Raw genomic sequence first — 14,240 nt, forward strand, 5'->3', positions numbered from 1 at the left:
GAAATGTGTCCCAGTTCTCTTCAGTTTGCATTTATTCATGATATACAGATACTGATGAATGTTCAGTTGGCAATCCATGTGGAAATGGTACGTGCACTAATGTGATCGGCAGTTTTGAATGCAGCTGTCATGAAGGATTTGAGCCTGGCCCAATGATGAATTGTGAAGGTAACTTGTTCTCTTTTTTTTTTTTTTTTTCTTTTATTTTTTGTCCAGTCCTTGGTATTCCGATTACTTTATTAACCAGGTTTTTGGTGCTATAATAACTAGGAGGGAAAAAAAGTTTCTCTGCTTGAAATATGTCATTGAAAAAGAAGTCCTGAATTGATTTAAGCAGTATTTTTAGTTTATCACAGGATTTCCCAAACTGCATGTTGTGGTATGTTACATTATTCAGGTGTTTGTTGGAAGGGTGGGGGAAGTAACTGTTGAGCCCCCAAAATATCCTCATAAGTAGTATAGCTAACCATCGCAAAAAAGCCTGAATTTGCAGAGTATTTTTCATAGCTGAGGCAGAGCCATCATGAACTGACCCAGTCATCACGGTTATAGTAACAAGTGAGTTATACTGAAGGTAATAAACTGACCTGACCACTGGTCCATCTAGTCCGTTATTTCATTCCTCACCGTTGAAATGCTAATTCAGCATACAAGCGTGACTAACAGCTTTCTGTAATTCACTCCTGTAATGCAGGCACTGATGATATAGGGAAAGTATGATGTAAACTGTGGGATGCATACCTGCAGAGTGCGTTTAGTATCCACTTATGGATCTGTTGTCCAGGAGTCCGTCCAGTACAGTGTTGAATCGGCTGATACCATCTGCCTCCACAGCCTGTTGTAGGAGCAAGATCCAGAATTTTACTACTCTGACTAGTTAAGAGAAGTACTTTCTTTCATCTGTCTCAAACTAATCCCCTATTAGTTTTATTAAGTACCTCTTATTTTTCATAGTGTGGGGATTGTGTACAACCATTCTGCTCTCATCAGATGCTCATCAGGATGCTTTTTACAAATTTTCTATTTTGTGAATCATAATTAATTTGCTTTCTGAAGCAAGAATTCATTTTTTTAGAGTTGGAAAAAAAGCTGATATCTCTCATCACACAAAAATAAATTAAAAAATGATCATATAATAAAAATCTGAAATACGCTTGTCCTAACTTGTCATTCTAAACTCAAATAGTTACATATTTATTATGCCATTATTTTTAAGCAGAGCTTTGTTCAATTTTCTCTGGCTACTCAAAGCCAAACATCCACAAATTTCTGGTTTGAATTATTACATTTGTGATACTTTCTAGCTGACAAGAGAAGCACAGGTATAAGAAAACCATCTTGGTGATTGTTTTAAAACTCAGTGAAGAATGACAATTTTGTTCCTTTCTGTTCAGATATAAACGAGTGTGCTCAGAATCCCTTGTTGTGTGCTTTTCGTTGTATCAACACTTATGGTTTCTATGAATGCACATGTCCAGTTGGCTATGAACTAAGAGAAGACCAAAAGATGTGCAAAGGTAATGACCGGCATATAAACTTTTCTCCAACTTCAATCACGCTGTTCTGCCCAAAGCATAACCCAAATACTTCTGTGCATCTTTCATTCATCCTCTCAGTGGAATGTAGCAAATGGCCCAGCAGATGGTGATTTGCTCTTTCAGAAGTCATGTAAGACTAGTATCTATTATGATTGTTATCAAGTGTACCCCTTGATGGGAATTGTAAAGCCAAGAAGGTCACAGTGGTGAATTTCATCTTTAACATGACAAGATGATACAGCTCACAAAGGCTAAAACAACTGCAATTAAGTATAGCTTTCAGATTTTCCTTCAATGCTTGTTAGTTAGGGAAGTCTGTATGTCCCTTTTGTTGAGAAAGTGCTAGTTGTCTTCAGTAACTGAAGCTACTGGAAGGAAGTTCAAACAAATTTTTTTTTTTTTTTCCAGATCTAGATGAGTGTGCTCAAGGTCTCCATGACTGCGAATCAAGAGGCATGATGTGCAAAAATTTGATTGGTACTTTCATGTGCATTTGTCCTCCTGGAATGACACGGCGACCTGATGGAGAAGGCTGTACAGGTAAAGCTTAGAAAGGCAAGAAGACATCTACTGAAACACAAACAAGCAAACAAATGAGAAATTCTCTGTATGTGTATATAATAAACTAGAAAATAGCAATTCATAAAGGACACTTAAGATAGCTAATGATGCCCAACATTTTAAATTTTCTTTTTTGTTTCAAGGTTTGAGCCTTATCTGAAAATAGTTCTAAATGACTAAGTATTTCAGAATAAAAACTCTGGGTTTGTTTCTTTTGTTGTACAACAAAATCAGAAGGTTTTTTAGACACTTGTTAGATTTAAAAGTCAAGTTGCCAAACAAAAGATACCATATTTGAGGAGTAGGAAGCAAAATTATTTAGCATGTTTACAAATAATGTGGTAGTTCCTTAAAGAATTAAAATTGTAAGATTCTGAAACAACACACGAAAGCCATGAAGAGCAAAAGATGTGGAAACGGCCATAGTTCAAAATAATTCGCCATCCTGTAAGTAAGTGAACAGCTTTCCTCCAACATTTTCTCAACTAGTTGAGCGGGAAACAATAACTACATTTGGGTAAATTGTACTTTCCTCTGGTACATAAAAAAACCCAAGACCATTCCAGAGTTCTCTGTGGACAGAAGTAGCTGAGACTGTCATTGGCTCAGAGGAAAAAAAAAATTGAACATCCATCTCATGAATGCTTTAAATGAAAATATTTTAAAACAGTGTTCCTTCAGCAAGAGAATGACTACTCTCCTTTACAGATCTTTATTATTTTTTTCAGGGGGAAATAATCTGTATTAACAGTAGTTTTGCCTTTTTTGCCGTTTTTAAATCACCTGAGCTTTTTCTGAGGTTTTATTTTAAGTATCTATAAAGGTGTGTAATTGCTTACAGCATCTGTGTCATTAGCTATGGAAGGAAATTCACTAACATTGTAAACTGTTTCAGGGAAATGATGTGCAAACTGAAATGTGACTGATTGCAGAAGAGGTCAAACATGTTCAGAGACAATGATTACAAAGTGCAAATTTGTTACTCAAATCTTGCATGTATTCCAATTTTATTTGAATGTTACTTGCCAGGTAAAAGTTATGACTAAACTTGCTCTGCTGCAAGTGTTTTCTGTTTCTTGTTATAAGTTGCAAAGAACATACAAGAATTAAAGCTTTCATCCTAGGGTGCAGTACATGAGGAATGGAATAGGATAGTGTTATTAGGAAAAGTTCTTTCCAGGTTTAATCAGTTGTTGATTTTCCAATTCTTGCAAATATTTTGCAAATATTAGGCAGAATAATTAATGCATTCTATAAGCCTGATGTATTTTCATGTAACAATTAATTTAATTTTATTTATTATATTGCTTTTAAGATGAAAATGAATGCCGCACTAAGCCAGGTATCTGTGAAAATGGTCGTTGCGTGAACCTTATTGGGAGCTACCGATGTGAATGTAATGAAGGATTCCTGTCAAGTCCGTCAGGCATTGAGTGTCTTGGTAAATGCTTCTTTCATATACATTTCATCTTACATTAAAGTATAAAGGATGCAGAGTGTACATTAGGCTTCTGAGTACCTAACATCTCTCATATCTTCAGAAATTAAATAATGATCCTTATTAATTAAACTATGATATGATATTAAATAATTCTAGGAATGAGGAGCATCTTGAGAATATCAGCTGAATCTAGCAATCAGGGGCCTCACATAGAAATGTCTAAATTCCGAAGGACATAAATATGGTGCTGAGCAACATTATCCAGACAAAATACAGGTATTTTTAAAGAAGAAGCAGAATTTAGTTACCTTAGATAAAAACTGGAATGCAGAGCAAAATTAAGTGTTTGCATATTCAGAGTGCTATCTTAAACACCGCAATACTGCAACAAGGCATCTGAATTTTCTGTACCTTTTATTCAGACAGTGATTGTGAATACAAAATACTAGGATTTCACCAAAAAATTGCAAGATATAGCAAAAAAATTTTCAGGTAGGCACATTAAATGTTGATGAAGGGTTTTATATTCATCAAACTGTATTTCCGTTTCAATATGTTCAGACTTGTCATTTGCACTATAAAATTAATTGTTCCCTTTTTAGAAGTCAAACACAACTGCAAAACCATAGTTTTTTGTGATTGGCGTTCAAGTGTATACTTCACAGTTTTACAGTACTGAAACTGTATGAGTATTTATTAATATTCTTGCATGAAACATATATTATCTTATGTAAGTACTATAAAACCAGCTCCCTATAAATTGTCATCAGTAGTGTGCTGACTTCATGGCAAAGCAATAACATTGGAAGTGCAGGGTATTTCCTAAGGATTAAGATCAGATGGGAAGAGGATGCGGCAGTCTGTTAACTCCAGCCAGTCATTAATACCAAGGAAATACCCTGCTTGGAGGTCATTATTACTTTCTAATATTTAATATTTGATTTTCTTATTATTTTCTGAAAGCTATGCTTTGGGTCAGTTTGCTCATTGCTGTTTTTCCTGTAGAGTTTCCTGAGTCAGAAATTGCACTGAAAAATTAGTCTGGCAGAAACAAAGTGTTTCTTCAGAATTAAAGCACAAGCATTATGTCTTAGGTTACATTATTTTAAATATATTGTGCAAACCCTTATATTCTGTTCACATTAAAATTTATTCCACATCTCAAATTGGGGACAAAGCATTATATGTTCTTCAAGTCATAATGTGCATGAAGACCTGCACAATATACCTATCTAGGAGAAGAGAAATCTGCTAAGTCTTGCAAATTACTACAGCAAACATTCTGTTCTACACAACTGACACTTTCGGTGAGGACAGCTTTATTTGTTGTAAACAGTTAAGTTACTGGGCACCCAAAGTAAGTTTTACCTAAAGCCAAAGTTCTCATTTTACCTGATTCGTGTAAGAAATGTACAGATTCTACTCCTCATACTTGTAAAAGAGAAGATCATCTCGATGTTGATACATATACACATTCTGAGGGATATGAAGGATCATTTTAGCTTTAAGTGAAAAAAATAAAATCTTTCATGTAAAAACCTAAGCTTCTGTCAGAGTATATTTGACAATGTCTCCATTTTAATTAACAAATAAGCCTATTTAGAAGATACTATCTCTGCAAAATTTAGACTTTCCATCAGCACTGGAAGCTGGGATCTCTGCTATCCTCAGCTGCCTGTTTGAAGGAAGCTTGTAGGAGCTTAATGACTCTGAAGTTTTGTTTCTCTTTCATGACTGACAGCTATTAACCAAAAGGTTTAAAAATTAAGGAAAATAGAATTAAAAAGGGACAGATGAACAGTAAGGCCGTATAAATTATTTTTTTTTCCCTGGTGAAAACTCAGAGTAACATACTGAGTTAGACACTTTTAAGTGCTAAGGATTTTGTCATTTAAACTACAACAGGATAATTATAGATGATCAGACATGCTATTTTGGCCAGTAAAACAAACAAAACAAACTTCTAACCCCATTCCAGGTAAATCATTCAAATGCAAAACAAACATAAGCTCAGTGTGGCCCACAGCCTGTTTTACTATCGAGCAAGCTCACCAGATATGCTCCGGGGCACAGCTTTCCTAGAAGTAAAACTCATGTCCAACTCATGCAGGTACTGAACTTTAGGGATGCCTGGAATACACTTGGATTGGCAGCAGATTATCAGAAGACACAACAAATATGAAAGGCTAAGTCAAAATTGACTTCACAGACTGGTTGCTAATAATCTTCTAGTGATTGCATGTGTTGACAGAGAGCCAGAATAATACATCAGATGCTTAATGGATCAGTTGTTTATCTCCTACTCTTTCTTGATCTCTCTGCTTCTTCCTTACAGATAATCGCCAAGGGTTTTGTTTTGCTGAAGTTTTACAGACAATGTGTCAGATGGCTTCAAGCAGCCGGAATCTTGTCACTAAATCTGAGTGCTGCTGTGATGGAGGCCGGGGCTGGGGTAACCAGTGCGAACTCTGTCCGGTTCCTGGAACCACCCAATACAAGAAACTCTGTCCACATGGACCAGGCTATACTACAGATGGAAGAGGTATTTGCAGGGATGAAAAGAGGCAGAAAAGGGGAAAAGAATATGCTCGCATATTTAAGAAAATGTAGAATTCTCTTTGAAGTTCCTTTGAAGAATTTCCTGTGAAACAACAAAGTTTGATTTTTTCAAAAGCTGCTGAGGGACCAGAAATTAAAAACACCTTTACACAGTAGCTGCAACCAGAATACTCACAGCTGTGCAGAATTTTCAGGGTTGGGATCTACAACTGGAGGTACCAACCAGTAAGTAAAAGCTAGAAATGATCCCAAAGTTTTTGTATACTGAGAAGTTGCATACATGGCAAAAGCAACAAGAGTTGTTCTAACAACAGTCTCACTGAGTGCTTTGCAGTTACTATTTCCACAAACAGGCATTTTTAAACTGTGGTGAAAAAATTTGGACATCATCCAACTGGTTGTAAGAAAATTCACTTCTATGTGTTTTGTATTTTGAGTTAGCAAAACTGGAACTGGCATACCCAATGAAATAGCAGGTAATGAAAGTTTGAAGGATGTTTGACTTTGAATTCAGATCATTTTTAAACAGAAAGAAAGGGTAAAGTTCCTATCAGAAGCATGATGATGAGGAATTGTGCAAAAATGGAAGAGAAAGAAAAAATCTAATTTAAAACTGAAAGACGCATTAATATTTTCTGTACAGATACTGATGAATGTAAGGTCATGCCAAACCTATGTAGAAATGGACAGTGTATTAACACTATGGGCTCCTTTCGATGCTTTTGCAAAGCTGGCTATACCACTGACATAAGCGGCACATCATGTATTGGTAAGATTCAGCATCTTAATCATTGGTTATTTTTTTTAATTGGTACATAATGGCATATCAACGTCTGTAAACCCTTTAATCAAAGCAGTTTTTCTCTCTTTGATCTCTTCTCTATCTTTCTTTTCCTTATACACACTTCTGGTTTTGTATTTCATTTGGGGAAATCAAGAAACAAGCTGTACTGGCAATATTCCTGCAGTAGAATAAGCACTGAAATACGTTTCAGCTGTATAACCATTTTGACTGACAAAACAGCTCATTAAGTTCGTGGTCTACATTTTCCCACTTCCCTGTTGCTTAACACATATAAGTATACCATGGTATGCAAAAAAAACCCCCAACTTAATCCTTAGATGAAAATAGTAATGCCATTGTCACTCTGGTATATTACTCTTTCAGGACTCAGTTTATCATTGTAGTGGTAACTCCATAGAAAGTTCACAGCAACACATACATAGAGAAAGAAATAGGAACACTGAACAAATGTAAATTGGGGACTTTTTCTACAAATGCTTTTACCTTAATAATAGTGCTGTTTAGAAAAGACCCTTCAAAGACAGATTAAAAAAAATCAGTGCAACAGATACTTAACATTTTCTCTCTTTAGATCTTGATGAGTGCTCCCAGTCTCCTAAACCATGCAATTTTATCTGCAAAAACTCAGAAGGGAGCTATCAGTGCTCATGTCCCCGGGGCTACATCCTTCAAGAAGATGGAAAGACTTGTAAAGGTAAACAAACGTATGCACTGTAACTTCTAATTTTGTTGCACCTTGACTTAAAAGGAAATAGTTTTGAAGTGTGATATTTTCATCAAGTTTGACTAAATGGACCACTTTTTTTGAAGACTTTTCTTAAGACAACATCTCTTACTTTCAGATCTTGATGAATGTCAAACCAAACAACACAATTGTCAGTTTCTCTGTGTCAACACCCTTGGAGGCTTCACATGCAAATGTCCACCTGGTTTCACACAACATCATACAGCTTGTATTGGTAAGAAAAACATTAGATGTCTTCATCAGTTTTTCTATAAGAACAACATTCTCAATTCTCATTCATTTCTTTTACTCTGTATAAACAGAAATAATACAGAGCGATAATGTCAGGAGTCCAGAAAACAGATTTTGAAAAGCAACAGTTACAGCTAAAGAAAAATCAGTCTATCCACCATTTGTATTTTCTTGCTTAATAAACAGTTGTACATATTTAATACATGTTATTGTATTCTAAGTATAACCACATGGAGACAAAGGGGCAAGGTATTCAAATCTGATTTAGAATGTAGTTAAACAAAACCAGATTGCATTTTCTTTTTTAATAGATACAGATGTCTTTAGATCTTAAGCATATGTATGAATCTTGCCAACTGAAACTATTTAATTCAGCTAATACAGAAATGCATCATTTTTCCACTGTCAGCAATTACATACCTGCGTCTTTCGCACTCATAACTGAATTGTAACTTGCACTTCCTAATTATTAATTACTTACAGCTCTGCATAAGTTGTCAGGTCATCTGACATTTCAATATGAAAAGCTGTGTTTTCAAAATAAACTGTTGAACCTCTGTGGATTTCTGCCTCTTAAGAAATGTTACATGAACGTGTCTGAAATCATGCCACAAGGTATACCTACCTTCTTCTCTTTCTTCTGCATTTTTAAGATAACAATGAATGTGGTTCTCAGCCATTGCTTTGTGGATCAAAAGGAATTTGCCAAAACACCCCTGGAAGTTTTACCTGTGAATGTCAAAGGGGATTTTCTCTGGATTCTACTGGATTAAACTGTGAAGGTAACTAGTGAAGGTCAAATTTTTTTTATGGTGCAAATCTTTACTTTGGTGTCTAGTGAATCCTGAGATGTCAAAGTCAGGTAAAACAGAGCACTAGCCATAGTAAAAGTAAATAACAAAAAGAAATAGGAATGTATTTGAGTAATTTTAAGCATAATTGTATGTAAGAACATACTGCCTGAGCTATTTTTACACAAATTAGAATAAAAAGTGACTTTTTAGCTGAACTCTTGAACAACTGTTTCCAGGCTGCCATTTCAGCATCTAAAGGTCTAGTTGTTTCTTCTTTTTCATTTTCATACAGTCTAAACAGAATCTCTCTACAATTTTTGTTTCAGCTAATTGTAATCATCCATTTGAGGGTATCTAAGATTAGATTCTAAATTCCGTACTATAAGTATTCTACCATAAAGATACACATTCAGAACGGTAATTCACTACAGTTAAAATACAAACTAGATTGTTGAGCTTCATCTCTCTCTGTTGGCCCAAAAGGGAGCCCCAGTCAGAAAATCTCTATTTGGGAGCTCCAGGCTCCTCAGTGAACCTCAGATATTGAGCAAAGAAGAAATTAAAAGGCAGTACTAGGCCATCTGGCTGCTGAAAATTAGAAATGCAGAGGTATTTGTGCACAAATCTATGACGTCTCAAAATGCCAGCTACCTTGATAAAGCATTTAAAACAGGTATTGATATTTAAAGCCTATTTCTAGAGTAGCAGTGCAGAATATATGCCACCAGAATTTTTAGAAAGCATTATCTTCTCTTAGATTACTTTGTTCTCATAGATTACATACATCCGTATTGCATACTTTACCGGCCACCTACAAAACAAAACACTAAATTACACATATCAAAGCATACACAACTAGCACATCAGAACTGCTCTATATGCCATTACTGATAGCTTCCAGTTCCTGGCACAATGGTTTTCTGCACCTCAGGCTTTGGGATGTCACAATTCCAATGAATTTGTTTCAAACCATGGACAACTAGAGTGTAACTTAGAATCTGTGATATCGTGATTTTTTTGTTTTCTACTAGAACTGTATACTGTACCTGACACATTAGACCATTTACAATCTACTTATAGCACACTGTTTCAGATGACTGAGTTTTTACATTTTCTTTTTCCTTTGTGGCTTTCTCCTTTATTTACACATACCTCAGAGACTTTTTAGATTGCTTTTTCTTTTTAATTGCAAAGGTAAGTGCTTACTTCCAAGTTTGGTATGCATTCCTTGTATTCAAACACTTTAATATGTTCCAGGAAACTGAAACCTTAGTCCTACGTAGTTGGTTTGAAAACTGAAATTAAAAAAACATTCAGATTCTAAACACGACATCTAGGCAACATCATGTGGGATTACCAGGAATAGCGTTTCTTCTCCAAATCTGAGTAATGTTAAGGCTCAAAAGCTGCTATTGGATTATTGATAGATAGAAAGAACACTGCAGTAATTGACTTTCAGACTTTGTGAAAGACCAGCCTGAATGGTGCTTCCATCTTACAGCAGTACTCGTCTGTCGTAAATGCTGGAGTTTCAATGATTATGATGAAAATAAGTAATGTATTTGGCAACATGTGTAATTGTGTCTCCTTTCGTGTTTTGCTTCTCTCCCGATTGCATAGATGTGGATGAATGTGATGGAAACCACAGGTGCCAGCATGGCTGTCAAAACATCCTGGGTGGATACAGATGTGGATGCCCACAAGGATATATTCAGCATTACCAGTGGAATCAATGTGTTGGTAAGGAAACAAACAGCACAGAATACATTTAAACAGCAAAGCTGTTGTAGTGTTTATAGTGACAACTGCCAGGCGAGGACAAGACAGGGCAGGACAAAGGATATGCAGGCACAAATCTTTTTTAACTCTCTCCTTCTTCTTCCATACACTGGTTACTCCCAACATAAATCAATGACATAAGGTAACAAGAAAACACAGTCATCCCATTGAAACTCTGTGTGATGAGGAGTTTCCCTAGTAAGGCCTAAATTCTGATTCCCTTCTCCTCGGAAAAATCCCCGTCTTGGAAAGGTGGAAAGATGTTAATTGAATTTCTGAAAGAGTCAATGTAAATACCTCTGCGGGGGAGGGGGGGGGAACTAAACATAACTATTAATGGTTTTGTACTTCCAAAATACGGTCTTAAGGCCAACATTAGTTCTTTGGGCAGGGAACAGGGACAAATTAATCAGCTCAGCAGTTTTACTGTACGTTTAGCTACTTCGATCTGTCATTTCTTTTCTGTGTTTCTTGAACCAAGCTAACTCCCATACCAAATGAAATGTGAGAATTTTTTTTTTAGTGAAAGCCAACACACACCCAAAAACCCAATCCTGTACTGTTCACAAGGCAACATAACAACATATTTACCTTTTCAACTTTGCTTTCATGGTTCTCTGTCAATGATGTCATAATCAGAGGATGGCTGTGAGCGCTGCCATACATTTCTTGTAGGCTGATCTTACTGTCCTGATCCTAGACATATAAATTAGTTTATTATACTTGTTTTACATTAAGTAGCACACCAGGCAGTTTTTCTGAAGTCCCAACCACCGTCACTCCTTACTTAATACTGCTCTACCGCAAAGAAAGCAAAGGATTGAGGTGAGAGTGACAGGAACAAACAACTCCCACAAAACTCCAAACCAGCTATAGTCTCTGAATATTATAGATAGTCCTCAAAAGAATGTGTCTCCTAGTAACTGCAGGCAAGAATGGTAAAGTTAATGGTATTGGAGAGGAAAACACCTACAGAGAAACAGTACCCAGGTAAGATAAATAAGCAGTATGTGCCAACTATCAAAAGCATGATCTTCCACACAACAAGCTACTTTCCTCACTTATTTTTCACAATATAGCCTGGCATCAAATCAGTCACACTGACTAGAGGATTCATCTTCTCTGTATCTTAATTCAACATCCACAAGGCGAAGATGATACTTCCTTTTCTCTTTCATTTTAGTTGGCTATTTAGATTGTCTTTCCCTTCACAGAGCCTGCAGGTTTCCACTACAAGTATGTGCTAACTTTGCGTCATTGCTAGGTGCCCAGGAACACTATCATGGTTGGAATACGACTGAAGTTCCAGCTCATTACTGCTCTGTGAACTTTACATGGTAGGAACGTACCCTGCCAGGGGAAAGAGGACCCCTAAGCAAAACAGGAAACATACCTTGAAGGAAGGGGGAACATTGAGTTGATACAAGATTAACAGTAACAGTATCCTAAGATGCCTTTACAGCCCAGCTGTATGCGTTTGGAAGCTTTGCCAATGTACTTATTCTTCAGAGACCAAGTCTCTATGGCGTAATGAGGTCAAGGATGTAGCAGAGCCCTAGGACTTACAGATACTCAGATTTGTTAGCTCTGTCATGCTTGCCTGATGCCTATCAGATTGGAAGATACCAATCTATTTTTGTTTGCTTACTAGATGAAAATGAATGCTCCAATCCTAACATGTGTGGCTCTGCTTCTTGCTACAACACACTTGGAAGTTACAAGTGTGCCTGCCCATCTGGTTTTTCTTATGACCAGTTCTCCAGTGCATGCCATGATGTGAATGAGTGTTCTTCTACCAAGAACCCCTGCAATTATGGTTGTTCAAACACTGAAGGTGGCTATCTTTGTGGCTGTCCACCTGGCTATTACAGAGTTGGACAAGGGTGAGTATCTCCACACAGTCATTCATCAAAGACACATTCAGAAGGCTGTAAAAAGGCTGGACTCTAGTCAGACTGAAGAGCAGAGGTGCAAATGAAGGACAGGCTACTAAAGTCATCCTTTCTACTCCCTTTGCACACAGTATCCATAAGCTAGAAAAAAAGATATGTCTACATGCAGCATGACACTCATTCTAAATCTAGTATATAGGAAACATTAAACAATTAGTTCTTCCTCCCCCAGAATCAGCACAAGGACTCCTTCACAAACCTGCTTAATGAGGACTGTTACTGCCTAAGGATAGTTACCATCTGTACTGAGATAATTAAGAGTTTTAAGCCGCACTGATCACATTAACCGAGAACATTAAACACAAATGAACTGTTCTGGTACATGACAATGGCTAAATTCTTTAGTTCCAAAGTTCAGAGCAGGATGGTTTTGTTCGGTTTCTTGGTAAAACTTGAAAATTAGAAGAGCCTACATGCCTTCAGCCAATGGTTGTATTTCATTCAGTATGCCACACTAGTGTGAAGAAAATTAATGCACAGATCTGCCAAGGGAAAGGAAGGGAAGGGGGTACAGATTACATACACTCACTTTCCATTTAACAGGACCGTTCATAAAACTGCAAGAAGTAACTAAAACAGATGTTTTTTATTCAACAGCCACTGTGTCTCAGGGATGGGATTTAACAAAGGCCAGTACCTGCCACTGGATGGAGATGCTGATGCAGAGAATGCTTTGTCCCCTGAAACATGTTATGAGTGCAAAATCAATGGCTATTCCAAAAAAGACAACAGGAGGAAGAGAAGTGCTAATGACACTGTACGTACCGGTATAAGTAAGCACGATAGTGTACTTCGAGGTATTTTCAGAGATTCAGAACTCAACACTATCAGTAAATGGAGAGAATTTTTTAACATGCCACATTCAGTGGCTAAAATTTTTTTTCCACAGCCTCAGTGGTTTTCACTGTTGGGTCCTATTGGCAGGAGTGATGTGACAATCAGAAAGACATCAACAACTGTGACTGAATGAAGTTTTTAAAACTTGTAAAGAGTCCTTTGTAGTGTGAGATGTGGTCTAGTTCCTCAAAATATATGCAGCAAAATAATTTTCTTACAGTTACAGAGAGCTAGGAAACTGGTCATGTCTGCAATCTGTTCTGCTGCCAGGAGGAGATGGGGCAGCATTTTATGGTCTGGGATAGCTAAATAGATCTTCTTGCAGATCATTTTAGTCTAAGTATCTGTATTCCATGGTTGCTCACAATTGTGGGGGACTAGAGTCCATGACCTAGCTGATACACTTCAGTCCCGTATTTGCAGAATTGCTGAGGGTATTAGAGAATTACACTTCAGACTTAATGTTTTTTTCTTTCTGCATTTTGTGGCTATAAAAATAAGTTATGGGATACTCAGGAAAGGACAGCTCTACTATTTACACCTTTTAGATAACTTTTTTCCAAAAGTTAGAGTTTACCTGTATATCTGTTATCTGCATTATCTGTATGGTAGGATATTGTCTTGTAGCATTAGCACTGGTCTTGAAATCTGCAGTAACAGGAAACTTGACTCAATTTAGAGGTGGGGACACACACAAGATTTTCCTTCAGTAGTTCAAGAGCTGTATAAAGCAAACAGGCAAAATGCAAACCCTCAACTAAAATGGTAAGGTGTGCTAGCCACACAAGTTATAGTGGAAGAATGGGGAAACAAGTCTCCTTTCTAAAAGGTTAAATACGTAAAACAATCCAGAAAGTCCAGCCCTAGTACACACTACTTTGCATGATGCCATCAAAGCCAGTTCTTTCATTGGCAAAGTTTCTAAAGAAGCCAGTAATGGTATAATTTCTGCTCTAAAGGATATAGTGTTGGCACTTAAAATCTAAATGTTTGATTTC

The 14,240-nt window shown here is 36.7% G+C and overlaps 1 protein-coding gene across 1 annotated transcript in view; it reads left to right on the forward strand.

Moving 5' to 3' along the window:
- LOC104165224 (fibrillin-2) overlaps nt 1-14,240 on the forward strand; it is a gene marked incomplete at its 5' end in the record, with an annotated part of 60,137 nt that overhangs the window by 43,975 nt on the left and 1,922 nt on the right. Inside the window, 12 exons of the mRNA XM_009704800.1 lie at nt 49-168; nt 1,395-1,517; nt 1,947-2,078; nt 3,415-3,540; nt 5,876-6,082; nt 6,743-6,868; nt 7,476-7,598; nt 7,747-7,863; nt 8,534-8,662; nt 10,295-10,414; nt 12,105-12,336; nt 13,003-13,162. Coding sequence (XP_009703102.1) covers nt 49-168; nt 1,395-1,517; nt 1,947-2,078; nt 3,415-3,540; nt 5,876-6,082; nt 6,743-6,868; nt 7,476-7,598; nt 7,747-7,863; nt 8,534-8,662; nt 10,295-10,414; nt 12,105-12,336; nt 13,003-13,162 — 1,715 coding nt within the window. The remainder of the gene's footprint in view (nt 1-48; nt 169-1,394; nt 1,518-1,946; nt 2,079-3,414; nt 3,541-5,875; nt 6,083-6,742; nt 6,869-7,475; nt 7,599-7,746; nt 7,864-8,533; nt 8,663-10,294; nt 10,415-12,104; nt 12,337-13,002; nt 13,163-14,240) is intronic.

The sequence above is a fragment of the Cariama cristata genome, unplaced genomic scaffold (assembly GCF_000690535.1).
Source record: "Cariama cristata isolate BGI_N322 unplaced genomic scaffold, ASM69053v1 scaffold12137, whole genome shotgun sequence".
NCBI lineage: Eukaryota > Metazoa > Chordata > Aves > Cariamiformes > Cariamidae > Cariama > Cariama cristata.